At 31.2% G+C, this 18316-nt stretch overlaps 2 protein-coding genes across 2 annotated transcripts; one reads left to right on the top strand and one right to left on the bottom strand.

The window, feature by feature from the left end:
• Positions 1–1987: 1987 nt before the first annotated feature.
• On the bottom strand, positions 1988–5327 carry LOC126661087 (GATA transcription factor 8-like). The gene is made up of 4 exons (XM_050354851.2): positions 5141–5327; positions 4497–4596; positions 3868–4137; positions 1988–3230 (listed from the first exon to the last, which is right to left on the bottom strand). Exons 3-4 carry the CDS (start codon positions 4120–4122, stop codon positions 2379–2381), a joined length of 1107 nt encoding a protein of 368 aa, XP_050210808.1. The 5' UTR covers positions 4123–4137; positions 4497–4596; positions 5141–5327; the 3' UTR covers positions 1988–2378.
• Positions 5328–10858: 5531 nt separating this feature from the next.
• On the top strand, positions 10859–12253 carry LOC126661980 (uncharacterized). The gene has a single exon (XM_050355863.1). It carries the CDS (start codon positions 10859–10861, stop codon positions 12251–12253), a length of 1395 nt encoding a protein of 464 aa, XP_050211820.1.
• The last annotated feature ends 6063 nt before the right edge of the window (positions 12254–18316 follow it).

Genomic DNA, 18316 nt, shown 5'->3' with positions numbered 1-18316 from the left:
CAATAAAATTATTCATTTTCTCTATTTTTATTTCCAAATTTTTAATTTATCTATCAAAAATGTTAGTGGCCCTAACAAAGTGAATTAGTAACTAAATTAATAGGAATATAATATGAAAATAAAAAAAATATAGAACTTTTTAATATTAATTATATTTTTACAAATGTATATTAAAGAAAAAATAGATAACTCTTTGAAAACAGAAAAAATATAATATTTAACTATATTAATAGTAAAAAGACAATAATGTGTCACTATAGGTAGAATTTAGTGGTTGAAATATTTTTGAGTTTAAAATTTTATATTCAAATATCTTTATTATTAGGCCAAATGTTATAAAATGGCCAAACCTTTTATAAAAGTTTCACAAAAGTTCTGACCTTTCAATTTTGTCGATTTTGGCCAAAAACAAATTATTTGGTTTTAATTGTGGCCAACTCTCAATTTGATTTCAATTTGCCTATGTGACACCTATGTGGCGCCTATGTGCCATGCCAAATATTGAAAGGTCATGACTTTTGTGAAACTAAATAATTCATTTTTGGCCAAAATCGACAAAATTGAAAGGTCGGGACTTTTGTGAAACCAAATAATCAATTTTTGGCCAAAATCGACAAAATTAAAAGGTCAGGACTTTTGTGAAACTTTTGTGAAAGGTTTGGCCTTTTTACAACATTTGGCCTTATTATTACGATACAAAAGACATGCATTTAGACTATGTTGCGTGTACTTAATTTAAATCAAATCAAATTAGAATTTTAATTCTTTTAATTTCGAACAAAATAAAATTTATAAAGATCTTAAATATTTTAAATAAAATTAATTTGAACCAATCAATTAATTGATTTGTTTTTGTTCGTATGTCAGTTCGACATGTATGAAAAGTGGACAAAACTTTCCTTAGTTTTAAAACAGAACCAAAAATCATAACATTTTATAATTTCGAACCAAATTAAACTGAATCTATTATTTTTACTGGATTTATTTTAGTTACTTTTTACACAACTATGAAATACTGATAGTTGCATGAATTTCTATTGGCTTAATTATTTAAAAACCACTCACCTTGCACTTTTTTTTCATTTATACCCTGATCTAGGAAAAAATTCATTTATACCATGACGTATGTATTTATGTTTCACCTCTACCCCGAAGCACTAAATTAACCTCTTTTCATTAAGAAAAAAGTTTAAAATAGTTCTTCATTTTTAACCTAAGCTAATTAGAGTTTAATTAAAAATGAATTTTTCTCTAAATGAAGGACTATTTTAATTTTTTTTTTAAATGAAAAGAGGTTAATTTAGTGCTTTGGGGTAGATGTGAAACATAAAAACATACGTCAGGGTATAAATAAATTTTTTCCTAGGTCAGGATATAAACGAAAAAAAAAGTTCAAGGTGGGTGGTTTTTAAATAATTAAGCCATTTCTATTTGAAAAATGCATAGCCGTACAGATAAGCTCATACTAACCCGGCAATTTGGAATCCAATTTGGAATTTTTCTTAGAAGATATTGAGAACGAAACGGAACGTAACGGATTTCTATTTGAAAAGTACATAACCGTACAGATAAGCTTATACTAACCCGGCAATTTGGGATCCAATTTGAAATTTTTCTTAAAAGATATTGAGAACAAAACGGAACGTAATAATATCGATTCATATAGTTATATAAGAAGAATTTTACTTTTCAGAAAAATACTTTCTTATTAGCATCTAGATCTACTGTTGTAATGCTTAATATTAGCTGTCATAATTTTCTTTCAACTTTATGTCCACCTAAAAAGCATAAGGCACCAAAAAAATCAACAAGATTACAGTTAACTACCAACCAATCAAGATTAGTAGGGCAATTCATCAAATAAAATGTCCAATCCAATCCACCAAACTCAAGATCTTATTGACTTTTATATAATGCAGATTAGTGAAATTAAATGGTAGCAAATGAGAAATATTGAAAGAAATATAAAGCTGAAACAGGGATGAAATTGAACAACTTTGCAAAATCCATTACTCATTTCAGAATTTTCTAATAACAAATTAAACTGCAAAAAGAATAGTACCCATCAAAGAGAAAAAAACAAAATAAAAAGAATTCAACAAGACTCAGACTCTCAATACCTAAATAACCTTAAAAATAACCTATTCATCACTAGAAACCTAACCTAAAAAGTCTTTTACTATCCTTAAAATCTTTAATTTTTTTGCCCTAATTCTCTTCTTTTTCAGCTCTCTAAAATACCCTAATGCTCTCTAATGCCCCACCATTTCATCCCTGTACAATAAAATAACAGTTTAACAAAGAAATGAAATTTAACCGTAACTAAATAATATTATGAGCGAACTTTGCAATTCGGAACGCAGTTCTCGGTTGTTTCCTTAGATGAATTCGATTGCGAGGTGACTATTATTTGGTATCAGCTCGGGCGAGTTATTCCTCATCATTATTTCTGATCCGGGTACAACAGGTTTCTCGACTATTTTGGTTCGCATCTCGACAACTTTCTTATGGGAATTGGAGTGTAATGCTGGAACAAAGGTTGGACTTGCTGCTGGTCGGTATTCGGGAAAAAGCCTGCCTGACTTATAGCGAACTCCGCAAGCGTTGCATAGGGTTTTAGGCCCCATTGGTCCTGCTCTCCACTGCGGAGTCTTGGTTATCTCGCAATGCAAACATTTCCGAACTGCTTGTTGTTGTTGTGGCGGCAGGGGCGGAGAATTTTCATTGGTCTCTGTAGAAGCTAACGGAACAGTAAACTTGATTTTCTTCCTTTTCTTCTGTTCCGGAGAAATGTGCTTATGTAATTTGATCAATAGGCGTGACTCGGCATAGTTTTCAGAATCCGAAGGCGCCTTAGGCATAACAAAAAGCTGGTGGGTTGTCTCCGTGACTGAGGAACTAGGGGAAATAAGCTGCATCACCGTGCGGGGAGTGAAGGTAGCAGGGCGAGGGCGTTTGCTACGAGCACGTCCACACCTGCCACTGCCAGATACAACCATTTCCGGGCTGCGAGGGGCAGTTTTTTCTCCCGAGCAGGAGCTACTACTTTCGAGCACCGAAACTGGACTCGAAGTCTGGAATTGGCGACTGCACGAGTCATTCTTGTTACTGGAACCCGACTCTTCTTTATTTTTATTATTATTATTATTATTATTCATCGTAAGGCTTCCACCGGAGAATGAATCCTCGACGAAGTTCGATAACCATTCGAGCTGAACAATATCTTCATACTGCATTATTACAAAAACAAATGAAAAACTGAATTAGCACCCATTTTTGTCAAACATATTTCAATAATCAAATTGCTATATAAACAATATTATCAACATTTAATTACAATTAAATATTTTTAACATTCTTAATGTATAAACTTAACTTGTTGGCTCATTTAATGACGTGGCTAATATATATGACGTTGTGGATAGAGTTTATATAAAAATTTATTTACTTTAGATGTAAAATTAAATTAAATATAATTACTATTACTATTATTATTATTATTATTATTATTATTTAAAAATATTAATTTAAATTTCTTTTAATTTTAATTTAAAAATACTGCACATGAGAATAATAATTCATTTCACTTTATCTAAAGCCAATCACATGGCAAAGCCACGTGACTTCCATAACTAAGACCAAAAAAATTACTATTCCACCACTCATCGCCGACAAAATATAAAAAAAACCACAAATATTTCCAAAATACCCCCCTATTATCCTCCAAATGACTAAAACACCCTTTTCATCAAAAAATTTAAAAACTCAAAACGCGGACAAATAAATAAATAAAATTAATAAATACACAAAATGACGTCATAATAGAAAATCTAACGGCTACGGTTACAAGAAAGAATAAAAACGCACCGGAACGGACAACTCGGCGGAGAGATCGGAGGCGCTATGGTTACTATTAGAAAAAACCGAGTCAGAACCGGGGAGCGAGTCAGACTGAGTCGACCAGAAACTCGGAAACGAATTGTCGTTTGCATTGATATTATTAACAGTACAGTCCGGTAAATCAATATCGTCGGTCGGAAAATCAAGAAGGTCGTCAATGTGATCAAAGAAACCACCGCAGTCAATTTCGTCCATGAAATTATCAGTTGTTGTTCCAATCATGATTTTAAAATTTTCCTGGAAAATTTTACGAGAAAGAAAATGTGAGAAAATATAAAATACTGAACTGAAGTGTAAAAGAAAATGCAAAATTAGAAAAACAAAATGTTTAATAAAAGGAAAATTCTTAGGACAGCTGGCTAATTTGTATAAAAAGAAATGGTCAAAAAAAAAAATTAAAGGTAATTAGTGATATAAATGTAATTAATTTATTATGATGCTTTAATTTACCTTTTAATTATGCTAATTAAAGATTAAATGGAATTTGAATTATTTAGTGGTAGAAATTTGTGAATTGAATGAAGGATGAGAATTTACTATGGGTGAAATTTAATTCTTTTTTTGAGGGGGAACAAAAATTTGAAGGGTAACTGTACCTTTTGTTAGTTTCCCAAGAAAATGTTGAGGGTATATATGTAAATATGTAATAAATTCCTTAGCTGCAACTCAATTTAGATAATTTGTACTTTCAAAAACCTGCAAATTAAGAGAAAATAAATTCAGAATATTATACAATAAATTAAAAAAACCCTCTAAATTTGCTGAATTTTCACATGCAATGCAGTGAAAAAATGTGTAAATTCTCTGTCTTTGTGAATGATAAAACCAAGGAAAAGAAAAAAAAAATTGTAACCATCTTCAATTTTCTTGCCAACAGTTTCTTAGGAAACAAACAGCAAACTAAAGAAAGTTAGAATTTTGCAAATGCCCAACTCAAGAAGTTAAGCTCAAAAGAAAACCCAATTCTTGTTTTTGTTTTCTTTCAAGAAACAAGAAAATCAAGAAATTAATGAGGAGGTCTCAAACCTTGAGCTTAAAACAAACCCCAATTCTTGTTTTTTCTTTCAAGAAACAAGAATTTAGAGTCAAGAAAATCAAGAAATGGCCAAACCTTGAGCTAAAAACAAAACCCAATTCTTGTTTTTTAATAGTTTTTCAAGAAACAAGAATTATAGTGATAAAAATCAAGAAATGTTGCTATAAGAGGTAAACAATTTGGTAAGAAAACAAGCTAACAAACCTTGGAATTGTATTGGTGGAAGTGAGAATAATGGGAAGAGTAGAAGTGAAGAATATGAAAAAAGAGAGAGAGAGAGATAGAAGTAGAAGAAGAAGATGGAGAAGAAGTAAAGAGTGAGTGAAATAAGGAGATTATGGTAGGTGAGGATCCATGTTAAGTGCTAGCTGTATACTAGCTCCTTACCACCACTTCTAATTTAATTTATTTCACTCTCTTGATGTTGAAGTCTTCCCTCTTTTTTCTCTCATTACCCCTCACACCCACTCTCCTTCCTTCTTTTCTTCCACCCCTCTCTAATTTTCTTATTTTAACAAAAATAAAATTCTCAAGTTCTTTTTTTCTCTAAATAAATAAATTACAATACATTTTAATAAATTAAAATGACATTACATAATAAATGTAAATAATAACATTTTAAAAATAATTGTTGCATTTATTCTAGTTAGTATATTTTAATTGGCGGGGATCAAAAATATTGAAACTATTAACATTAGTCCATAATTATTGATAAACATAAAAAAATAAATAATGATATTTCTAACAAAAATATAAATAGAGCATTTAAATTATAATTAAAAATATAAAATTTCTTGTATTATGAAACGATCCAAAATAAAAATATTTTCTAAAATTATAAAACAGAAGGAGTATTAACTACTTATAATATTTTTCTTAAATAATTAATACAATCATTATTTCGATATATTTTTTATTAGTTTTTCTTATAATTAAAGGTGGATAGAGTTTATTGGAGGAATGAATCCACAATTTTATCAAAATGTTTTCAGCATTTGGTATTATTATTAGTTAGCTAAGAAGCACGGAAACTTCAATGAAGTTGCGTGTCCCGTTTCAGAAACGTTTCGGAAACCGGAAACTCTCAGAAACTCTCGGAAACTCATGAGGAAATGTTTCGGGCCGTTTCGGTAAATAAAAAAATATATAGTTTTACAAAAAATCTAAAAAATTATCAACAAATAATTTATTTGAATCAATTACCCGCAATTTTTATTGTTTATTTTATTTACAATAAAACTTATCTTCTTATTTTTGTTGGGTTGAATTATATTTAATTTATTTTATTAATTGACATAAATATATAAATAAAATTTAAAATATGTAATATTTTACAATTTTTAATATTATAAATATATCCCTATATTTTTATTATTTACACGTTTCCCCACGTTTCATGTCCTTCATTTTAAAAATTTGTCGTGTCCCCATGTCCGTTTCGTGTCGTTTCCATTTCCCGTTTCCGTGCTACATAGTTAGTTAGTCATTCAAGATAACTCATAAATTATTTTTAAATATATTTTTAATATTAAAATTATCAAAAAATGTATTAATTATTATAAGACTTAAATGCTCCAACAATCACGAACTTTCGCGTGTTTTTGGTATTTAACGCGAATTTTTAATTTTCACGTAAAAATACATAAAGTATCTAATTTTTACAATAATAACATTGGTTGAGGCTTCAATCTGCTTATGTGGCACCGGATAGTGCCATGTTGTCCCAACCCGTGCCAGATAGGTGACAGAGCTCATCCTTGACATAAAAAAATGTGTCGTTTTGCTTCTTTAATTTTTGAGATGAAACAATGTGTTTCTTTATTTTATTTCCTCTAGTTTTCATTTCACTTTGAATTAGAACACTTCAATTCATTTTCTCAACAGATCTTTTCTAAATTTAGCAATTGAAATAACGATGAAATTATGTCATTGTTTCACTTCGTTACTTTTCGTTTTTCTCCTAAACACAAACTTTAACCGAAAAAGAAGCGACCTCCACCTTATTGAAAATAGGGCTTAGTTTTAGGTTTTTAATTTCAACCACTATCCTTGTTCGTTGCTACTTTCCTAAAGTTATTTGCTTCAACCTTACGGAAATTAGTTGTCCGTACTACTAAGTAACTTATTGTTGTTATGTTTGATACTGGAAATGGATTCGCCCACTTTTGACGTGTATGACATTTATAATGGTAGTTTTGTTACTTTTGATGATGAAACGTTGTATTTTAAGAGTGATACTATGAACCAGTCTGGGTTTAGTAGAGTTAAGCTTGGATATTCTAGGTTTAAAACTGATATTTTGAAGTTAAGGTATTCTAAGTTCAAACTGTATTGTTGTGCCTAGTCTCTTATTAATTTCTAGATCTAGAGAATGATCGTGTTGTGGTTGATATGTTGCAGTTCATAGGGACAGAGGGTTGGACATGATTTTTTAGGTTGTATGTTGAAGGGAAAAGACACTAGCAAATACTCAAACTTGTGTTCTTAATTCTAAAAGACCAAAGGGAAAAAGTCAAAAGAGTAAGGGTAAAAACAGTAAGGGTAAAAGTCTTGTAGTTGATGGGAAGGAAAGACAAACGAGTAAAATTGAAAATGTGTTATTGAAAATGAAACCCATGTAGTTGATCATGAAACCCGTATAGTTGATCATGAAACCACTATAATTGTAACTCAATTCCATGTTGTGGATGGGGATTTTGGGGGATGGTAATGTCATTGATGTTACCATTACAGATATGAAGGGAATTGGTTCTGACAATTATGAAAATGAAGCTAATTCTGACTATCTTCAAGAGAAAAGAAGGTTTGGTCTTCAGAAAAACTAGTTCAAAACTTAATGAGGAGACACAGATAAACATTCATCGGATGAGAGCCATGATGTTTCATAGTGTACCGAGAAACAAGGAGGATATATTAGTGACTGAAGAATTTGAGTGTGATGTGAACTCGATAGACAGTAACCATGAGCTTTATAAGGAGGGAGATCTTATTACCCAAAGGAAGATTGTATATAATCCTAGGTGCGATCATAAAGAGTTTGAGCTAGTTTCAGGTATGATGTTTGAAAGTGAAACTCAGTGCAGAGAGGCTATGTAAAAATGGTCCATATTAAATGGCTTTAGTATCAGAACAATAAGGACTAACAAGTATCAACTTGGAATGAAATGCTTAGTGGTTGCCCTTGATATTTGTTTGGTATATGTCATCAGTTCAAAGAACCCAATGCTTTCCAAAACAATTAGACAATTTGATTCCATCGTTCTCTGATTTATGTAATATTGGAAATTTTTCATTTGTTTGTCCTTCATTGATGTAATTATAGGTTCGGTCATGTTGAGAATGGTTTCCGCTGCTATCTAAGAAGAATGAAAGACGACGACCATTACGACATGAGAAGAACTGGTGAGGACCGCCTTTGTTGGAAAAGAACTTATGGCGATCGCTCGAGCTGATAAATGACAAAAGCTATACTGAAAAAGAAGAAATGACGATAGGAGAAATGGTAGATGTGACTGGGCAGGGTAGGAGGCCGAAAAAATGGTGGAGGCAGCGGCTATAGTAGGTTTTACGGTTAATTTAGAGATACTTATGGTTATTAATTGTATTTAATTAGAATTAAATTAAATTAAATTAGAGTTAGTTAGAATTAAATATGACTAATTAAGTGTCTCACTACTACTCTTTTTTCTAAAGGGCAAAAATCGAATTGGTAAAAGCTTGAGTTTTTTTTTGACAATTTGAGGGGTGAATTAATCCTTTATTTATTAGATAAATGAATAAAGGGTCAACGCGCCCTCTGAATTTGTGATACAGGGTCATTTAATTCAATTTATACTTTTCTGAGCAACTAACCCCAAAACTCTTTATTTTTGGGTCAAATAACCACATAATTTTTATTTTTATTTTAAAAAATAGATTTAAAATAATTATATCGCAACAATTAGAGAAATATCTAATTACCTTTTTGCATCCATCGCCTCCGATTTATATTTTACACATTTTAAAAATATAATTATAGGTTATTTGATCTAAAATTGAAGAGTTTTTGAATTAGCTGTTTAAAAAAGTATAAATTAGATTAGATGACTCCGTGTTATAAGTTTAGCGGGCGCGTTGACCCTTTGTTCTTTGGTAAATAGATGACGAAATATGTTGGCATGTACAGTACACAGACGAACAAATGAAAAGACTTGAGTGCTTGGTTATGTCTTGTGTTGTCAGCTTTTAACCGCAGGTTGTTTCCTTTTTCTTTTAACTTGAAAATAAGTTAAATAACTTTTCCAGAAATACAGTAAATGTGCCAAAATTAATGACATATACAAAATTATTCTATAATATTATTTTTTGTTGAATTATTCCATAATATTAACTTTCATTAATATAAATTTAATAATATATATAATTGCAATATACTATTTAACTTAATATTTTACACCATTTTTGATGTCCCTTTTTACGTGGTAGAATTTCATTTGTCCAATTTTCTTCAAAAAAAATATCCTCATAAAAAAAATAATACTAATCTATTCACTCTTTTATTGTCAGATCAGATAGATTAAAAAAAATTACTTGAACAAATTTTAAATAATATTTTTATTGTTTAAAACTTATCAAATAATTTTTCAATTGATTCAATTTTACTAGAGATAAAATAAGTGTTTATTTAAAATAACTCAAATGAGAATTAATATTCTGCATAATTATTAACAATATCTTGACAATAAATTAACTTTTTGTGACGGTTAATTATAATTCAATTTGACCATTATTTATTAATCAAATTAACTAATATAGTTAATCGGAAGAAAAGGATAGTACTTAATCTGATCAAACAATTATTAAATTTTTAGAAATTAAGGATGATTGAATAATTATGATATTAATTAATCAAGTGTTTATTATTCGTTGAAAGTATGAGGTTAAAACACACAGAATCGATTTTTTTCATTAAATTTAAAATTCAAAGATGATTTAGACAATATAGTAATTACATTTTTTTCTTTGTGATACGACTTAGGACCTAGACAATTTTTAAAGAGACTAAAATGCATATAAACAGTTCATAATTCTTTTGTAATATGAATATAGTGGGACGATAAAGAAATTAAACCAAATCCAATTGATTTTTGATGTGTTCATATTTAGTTTGTTGTATGAATGAGATATTCATATCTGATTGGAGTTCAGTTTGAATTTCAGACAACAAACTCGAATATAGTTCATTTAGATCTTGTAATGTCAATATCCCTTTAATTCAGATCATGCCCGTTCGTAAGATGTTAAATGAACCGAATTTGAACCTGTTCGCTTAAATGCTAAACGAACTAAGTTCGACCTAAGTTCGACCTTATTTATTTTTGGGTTAATTACATATAAAATCATGACTTTTGCATCAAGTTTCAAACATGACATTAGCTTTAAAACGTGTTAATTATAGACACCACCTTTCATTTTTTTCAATTTTATCAGAATTACTGACAGCTCATCTCTTGCCATGTCAGCAACTCACGCATATTTCATATAACAGCTTTTATGCTGATTTATTTAGGCTTTATTTTCTGTATAGTTTAAGATTTCTAGCTTATAGATTAGTATAAATAGTGGTAGCCTCGCTAATTGAGCTGTAATCTTTGATTCTTGTGATTAATAAAGATTCCACTTCTCTCCTCTTCTTCTATTCTAATATGGTATCGGAGCTATGCTCTCCATTTTCTCGAGAAACAAACACTGTGTTTCTTTCTTCCTCTCTGTTTTCTTCCACTCATTTGTGAAACAAATTACAGATTCTTCTTCCTTGATTTCTTGCGATCATTCTGATGTCATTTGTTTCATGATCGCATAATTTCTTCAAAAAGCGGTTATTTTTTCTTTCTCTTCTTTTCTCGGCATCCAAACAATATTCATAGTTCTTTTCTCTCAAAAATGGCTCATTTACGTCCTGAAGAATCACATTCTAGTCCATATTTCTTACATCCTAATGAAAATCCCTCATTGATGTTAGTTGCAACTCCTTTGAATGGTCAGAATTATTATGCTTCGTCAAGAGCTATGAGAATGGCTCTAATATCTAAAAACAAAATAAAATTTGTTGATGGCTCAATCATTGTTCCTTCAGTTGATGATCCACTATGTCCAGCATGGAAGAGGTGTAACACAATGGTGCTTTCTCGGCTTGTTCAGTCACTTGCTGCAACTATTTCACAAAGTGTCATTTCACTTGATTCTGCTTATGAGATCTGGAATGATCTCAAGGATCGTTTTTCTCAAAAGGATCATGTCAGAGTTTCTGATCTGCAACAGGAATTATACTCCCTCAGGCAAGGTTCTCTTTCTGTAACTGAATATTTCACTCACCTCAAAATATTGTGGGATGAATTTGTTAGTTTACGACCTATGCCTGTCTGTTCCTGTGCTCCAAAATGTTCCTGTGATGGATACTTAAAGATGAAGTCATATTATGATAATGACTATACCCTGCGCTTTATCAGAGGTCTCAATGAGACATACTCTAACATCAAATCACAGATGTTTATGTTGGATCCCTTACCAAAAATTAATAAAGTCTTTGGACTAGTAATTCAACAGGAAAGACAGTCTGCAGTTCCTCTTTTGCCAACACCAACTGAAACCTCAGTTTTCTATAGCAATGCTAGAGCTGGTCCTTATAAGCCAAATTTTAATAATTCTAGAAGTCCTAGCACTTTCAACAGTCAAAGAAAATTCTATCCTACAAAGTTCAATATGAATAACAATTTGCTAGAGTGTGCATTTTTTGGAGCGTCTGGTCACTCAATTGACAGATGCTTTAAGAAGCATGGATACCCTCCAGGACATCCAGGTTTTAGACCTCAAGGAAAGCAAGTTATCAGCTCAGCAAATATGGCAGAGGGACAATATTGTACAGAATCTTATCAGAATAATTCAGAATTTCATAATTCTGATAATGATCAGTATGATATGCCAAGCTCATATGATGAAACTATGCAGCATAATCAGCAAAATATGGTGAATCTGTCTTTTACTCCAGATCAGTATATGAAAATTTTGGCATTAATACAGCCATCTACTGCTCAGAATCCCAGCTCTCAGATTCATGCCCCATCCAGCTCTCAGATTCATGCCCCACCTAACAACAATGCATTGCAAGCTCAATTTGATGCTGCTAACACAGCTAAAATTTCAGGTATTACACTCTATACCTCTACTGTTGCCAATGTTACTACAGACCAGTCTTTATGGTTCTTAGACTCTGGGGCTACTGACCACATTATATGTTCATCTACCTATTACACATCATGTGCTGCTATTTCTAATTAGTTTGTGAAACTCCCTAATGGTGTTCAAATGCCTATTACTCACACAGGAGTTGTTAAGCTTAATGCTGACTTAATCCTCACAAATGTTCTATGTGTGCCTTCTTTTTCATTCAACCTCATTTCCACCAGTAAACTGACCAAAGCTTTGTCATGTACTTTCCTTTTTTATCCTACCCATTGCCTTATCCAGGAAATCCAGTCTTTGAAGATGATTTGAATAGCTGAGGAAAGAAATGGTTTGTATCAACTCAATTCAACACACACATCTCTAGCTGCTGCTGTCACAATTCCCTCCAAGTCAGATCTATGGCATCTTAGATTGGGTCATCCATCTTTGTCTAGAATAAAAAATTTGAATTCTTTAGATTCAAATATTCAGTCTGTCTGTAAAGATCTTTGTGGCATATGTTCCATAGCAAAACAAAAGAAACTATCATTTCCTCTCAGTATTTCAGTTTCTCAGTCTTCTTTTGAACTAGTTCACATGGATATTTGGGGTCCTTTTTCCTTTCCTTCCATGTATGGACATCAATATTTCTTGACTGTAGTAGATGATTGCAGCAGATATACATGGGTTTTCTTGATGAAAAATAAGTCTGAAACAAGACAATTGATTGAACATTTTTATACCTATGTTGAAACTCATTTTTCAGTCAAAATTCAGACTATTAGGACAGACAATGGTGTAGAATTTGGTATGAAAACTTTCTTTGCTTCTAAAGGCATCCAACATCAAACTTCTTGCATCTATACACCAGAACAAAATAGTATTGTTGAACGCAAACATCAACATATACTAAATGTTGCTAGAGCCATAAGATTTCAGTCTAGTTTGCCCATAAAATTCTGGTCAGACTGTATTACACATGCAGTCTATCTAATAAACAGACTACCTACACCTGTTCTTCATGACAGAACACCTTTTGAGACTCTGTTTAATAAACCACCTGTTTTTACTCATCTAAGAGTATTTGGCTGCCTCTGTTATGTTTCTACTCTTCAACATACCAGGAATAAGTTTGATCCTAGAGCTCATCCTTTTGTTTTTCTTGGATTTACTTCTGGCACTAAAGGCTATAAGTTTTACAACCTTCAAACTCATGCTATTTCTGTTTCCAGAAATGTTACATTCCATGAGTCTACATTTCCTTTCTCTTCCATTACTTCACAGTCCAAACTTTCTATTCCAGTCAATATTGATCCACCTCAGTATGACTTACCTACTTTCAACCATCAACCTGAATCACCTCCATCAATCATTCCCTCTGAACCTGATGTTACACCCTCAGATTCTGCTCATCTAAGGAGAAGCACCAGACCATCCTTATTTCCCTATAAGTATAAGGATTTTGTTTGTCCATCATCTTCTCACACTCACTTCACAACTCCTCACACCATCTCCTCTGTTCTTTCATATCACAAACTTTCACCATCATACCAATATTTTGTTTGCAACATTGCAACAACCACAGAACCCAAGAATTATAAAGAAGCACTCAAACATGCTGACTGACAATCAGCAATGCAATCAGAAATAGCAGCATTAGAGCATAATAACACTTGGCAGATTGTGTCCCTTCCTACTGGCAAACAACCTATAGGTTGTAAATGGATCTATAAATTGAAATACAAGCCTGATGGCACTGTGGATAGGTATAAGGCCAGATTGGTGGCCAAAGGGTACACACAAAAGTCTGGGATTGATTATTTGGCAACTTTCTCTCCGGTTGTAAAAATGACCACTGTGAGGACTCTTTTAGCAGTTGCTTCAGTTAACAAATGGCATTTGCATCAACTTGATGTTAATAATGCTTTTCTCAATGGAGAATTGCAAGAGGAAGTATATATGAAGCTACCTGAAGGTTTTCAGAGTTCTATTCCAGCTGCAGTTTGTAAATTGGACAAGTCCTTATATGGCTTGAAACAGGCAAGTTGCCAATGGAATATAAAATTGACTTCTGCTCTTATTCAGAAAGGATTTGTCTCTTTCTCAGCTGATTGCTCTCTCTTTACACTTACCCAGAATGAAGACTTCATCACATTGCTAGTTTATGTTGATGATATTATTCTAGCAAGCAATTCATTGTCCTTGATACAAGATACAAAGGATTATTTGAACACTCAATTTCAGATTAAGGACTTAGGTCCACTGAAATATTTCCTTGGCTTGGAAATAGCAAGGTCTTCTTCTGGGATCTCTCTTTGTCAGCATAAATATGCACTTGATATTCTCAAGGATGCAGAATTTTTGGGCTGCAAGCCTGTTTCTTCTCCTATGCTACCTCTTACAAAGCTGACAAAAGATGAAGGCACTGCACTTACTGATATATCCATGTATAGGAGACTTGTTGGTCGACTTCTCTATTTGACAACAACTCGTCCTGACATAAGTTATTCAGTTCAGCAGCTTTCTCAGTTTCTGGCAGCCCCAACTGATCTTCATCTTGCTGCTGCTCACAGAATCTTGAGATACATAAAGGGTGCTCCAGGTTAAGGTTTGTTCTTTTCTTCTCAGAATACACTCAAGCTTCAAGCCTTCAGTGATTCTGACTGGGCAGCTTGCCCAGACACACGCAAGTCCATTACTAGATACTGCACTTTTCTTGGGACAGCTCTCATCTCTTGGAAGTCTAAAAAGCAGCAGACTGTTTCTTGATCCTCGTCTGAAGCTGAGTACAAGGCTTTAGCCTCAGTTACTTGTGAGACACAATGGATTTTGTACTTGCTCAAGGATCTAGGTCTGTCTACTTCCTCTCCAGTAAATGTGTTCTGTGATAATCAGTCAGCAATTCAAATTGCTGAAAATCCAGTGTTTCATGAACGCACTAAACACATTGAACTGGATTGTCATTTTGTACGCCAACAATTACAGGCTGGTATAATTCATCTCCTTCCAGTGCGCACTCATGATCAGTTGGCTGATTTCCTGACCAAATCTTTACCTGCACCGGCTCTGTCTCTGCTTCTATCCAAGCTGGGCATAGTTAATATTTATGCTCCAGCTTGAGGGGGGCTATCAGAATTAATGACAGCTCATCTCTTGCCATGTCAGCAACTCACGCATATTTCATGTAACAGCTTTTATGCTGATTTAGTTAGGCTTTATTTTCTGTATAGCTTAAGCTTTCTAGCTTATAGAATAGTATAAATAGTGGTAGCCTAGCTAATTGAGCTGTAATTTTGATTCTTGTGATTAATAAAGATTCTACTTTCTCTCCTCTTCTTCTATTCTAATAAATTTCATCATGGGCACATTTTTTGGTGAAATTTTGCCAACTTGGACAGTCGATGGGTCTGCCACGTCAGCAAAAATGCCACTAAAAATCGCCGATGTTATTTTTGAAAAAAAATGAAAGGTGGTGTCTATAATTTACACGTTTCAAAGGTTATGTTATTTTTGAAACTTGACGCAAAGGTCATGATTTTATATGTAATTAATCCTTTGTTTTAAGTGCCAAACGGATCTAGCTTTAAGCTCGTTTATTTAACATATAAATTAACGAGTACGAACCAAACTTGCTTAATATCTAAATAAACAAATACAACTTAAAACTCTTTAATTAACTAAAACCTATATAGTTTTTAATAAAAATTGCACTATTTTACTTACATTTGAACCAGTTCATAAATTTTTAATAAAGCTAATATACGAACTAGTTCTTGAACTCTTAATCAAGTTCATAACGTGTTCGTACATGAACTCATATGTAAGCCGGCCGTGAACGTAAATAAGTCGAACATTATAAAATTCAAGTTCACTTCGTTTAATAAATGAACATAAATTAAAATTCAGACACGTTCACCAAAAATTACATTTGAGTTCGAGCCAAATACAAGCAGCTCGTGTTGATTTTCATAACAAAGTAATGGATAGTTATAGATAGGCGAAAAGAAATTAGGGTAGTCACGACCTTTACACGAATTTTTATTTTAATTACGACTTTTAAAAATTGTCATATAAAACCATGACCTTTCTTTTCAAATCCATCACCGACTATTTTTTCGGTAAATCTTACCTTTTATTTTTTTTCTTCAAATTTACCGGATTACGGTGGCCACGTCATCAAAAATACACCAAAATTTGATTTGGTGATAGATTTAAAAAAAAATGAAAGGTCGTGATTTTATATGACAATTTTTAAAAGTCGTAATTAAAATGAAAATTCGTGTAAAGGTCGTGACTTTTTATGAAATTAACCCAAAATATTATGGAGAGGGGTTAATACCAAAATTAGGCAAACTGAAATGTTAAAAAACTGAAAAAGTAGCTGAAAAATATTAAAATTAGGGCAGAAACTTTGAAATAGAAATATCATGGATTATACACTTGAGTCCACTAAATCAATTGCATCAAAGAGTGAGTGTTCCGTGATACGGCATCGTTTGGCCGTGAGTTATGCACTTGATAGTGGCAGTCCAAGTGGAATTACAACGAATATCACTTTCTCTCTACTTTTTCAAGTGTAAAACTTCCATACTATTTGGAGATAATTAAATAAAGTGTTATGAAATGCACTATATATAGATATAAGATACTTGTATATCCTAATTAAAAAAAGTAAACTGGGCTTAGGTAAATAAAGTTTTTAACTTATTTAAATAATTTAGTCTAAATTGATTTGTATTTTATCAAATTAAATTAAATAGAAATATGAAAAAATTAAATTAACCGGTAATTTACGACATCAGACGTCCTGATAATAAATATGATTTGAATTTGAGAATTATTAGAATACAATATTATAAAGAAATTTCACTAATTTTTTTTATTTTTTTTACAAAAATATGTTTTTCTTGTGTTTTTTTATAAATAAAATAAATAAAATAATATTATTATGACATTCTCACAAATAGAAATATTACATAAAAACCTAAATATATTTAAGCTAAAAGGATTTGGAGTAATAATGATAGAGACATTCAGAAATTCGAAAACCAAACGACTAGTAATGGATCTACATTCAAATGTCTCATGACAAGAAATATAAACAATCCAAATATATGATTTTAATTTGTAGAATTATGGTGGTGGTCCATATTATTTAAAACATAATTTTTGCTTCAATCTTGTAATATTAAAATTTCTACAAGACCATTTATTTTAATAGCCACTACTCAATAATTAAATAAAATTATTCAAAATGTATAGTGATAGAAATTTATTTTTTCATGTATATTCATTCTACTCGGTTATGGAATAACAAAAACAATAGATAATAAACAATAAATAATAAATAATAGCCTATTAGTTAAGAAAAATCCAAAAACATTTGACTTGTTGTAGCTTGTAAAAATTATCACAAATTAACAATAACTACAAATTTATCTATATTTTTTTATTTAATTTAATTGTCTTCAACTTTTCATGTTAATAAAACATTTATTAACATTTTATTCATTTTGTACTTCAATCTTTCTTCTCTTTTACTTCAACCACAGAATAAATACAAATAATTTTACCGGTTTAAAAAAAATAGATTAAGAGTTAAATTTTACAATTTTGAAAAACATATTTTACTAGCTAAAACGTTAGTATATAAGTTCGAATAGAAATTAGAGCTTATAAATTAGAAACTTTGCAGAGAAATTGAATATATTTGTAGAGAAATTGTTAAATTAGATAGATATAAAAAAAATTGAAAATTGAAATGATTTACAAAGTTAAAAAAAAAATTATTTTTTGGAAACCATAAATAATTATATATTTATATAAAACGGAGTGATGGATTTCATTCTTCTTTTATTTTCTCTTTTTAACAAACTTGAAATGCACAGTTGTCTTTTCCGTCAATTTCTTCTAAAATACTCTCTTTTTTAATTTATTTAAAGATATATTAATATTTTGCTCCACGAATTAACCTTTTTCTTTTCTAACTAACTTGGGTTGCACTCATTTGGATCTCTTCCTTATAAAATACTTCTCTACTTTTTTATTTTGGTAAAACAAAAAATCATTTTTTTTCAAGATAGTGAGAGTTTAGGAAACAGTGAGTGATTACTAGTTGTGTTGTATTTTCAAATAATAAAATCGATATGTAAATTGGACAATAACAACTCAAAATCT

Source organism: Mercurialis annua, linkage group LG8 (genome assembly GCF_937616625.2).
Source record: "Mercurialis annua linkage group LG8, ddMerAnnu1.2, whole genome shotgun sequence".
In the NCBI taxonomy this organism is placed as follows: Eukaryota; Viridiplantae; Streptophyta; class Magnoliopsida; order Malpighiales; family Euphorbiaceae; genus Mercurialis; species Mercurialis annua.
The sequence above is the reverse complement of the archived record's forward strand: the minus strand, read 5'-3'. Positions and strand labels throughout refer to the sequence as shown.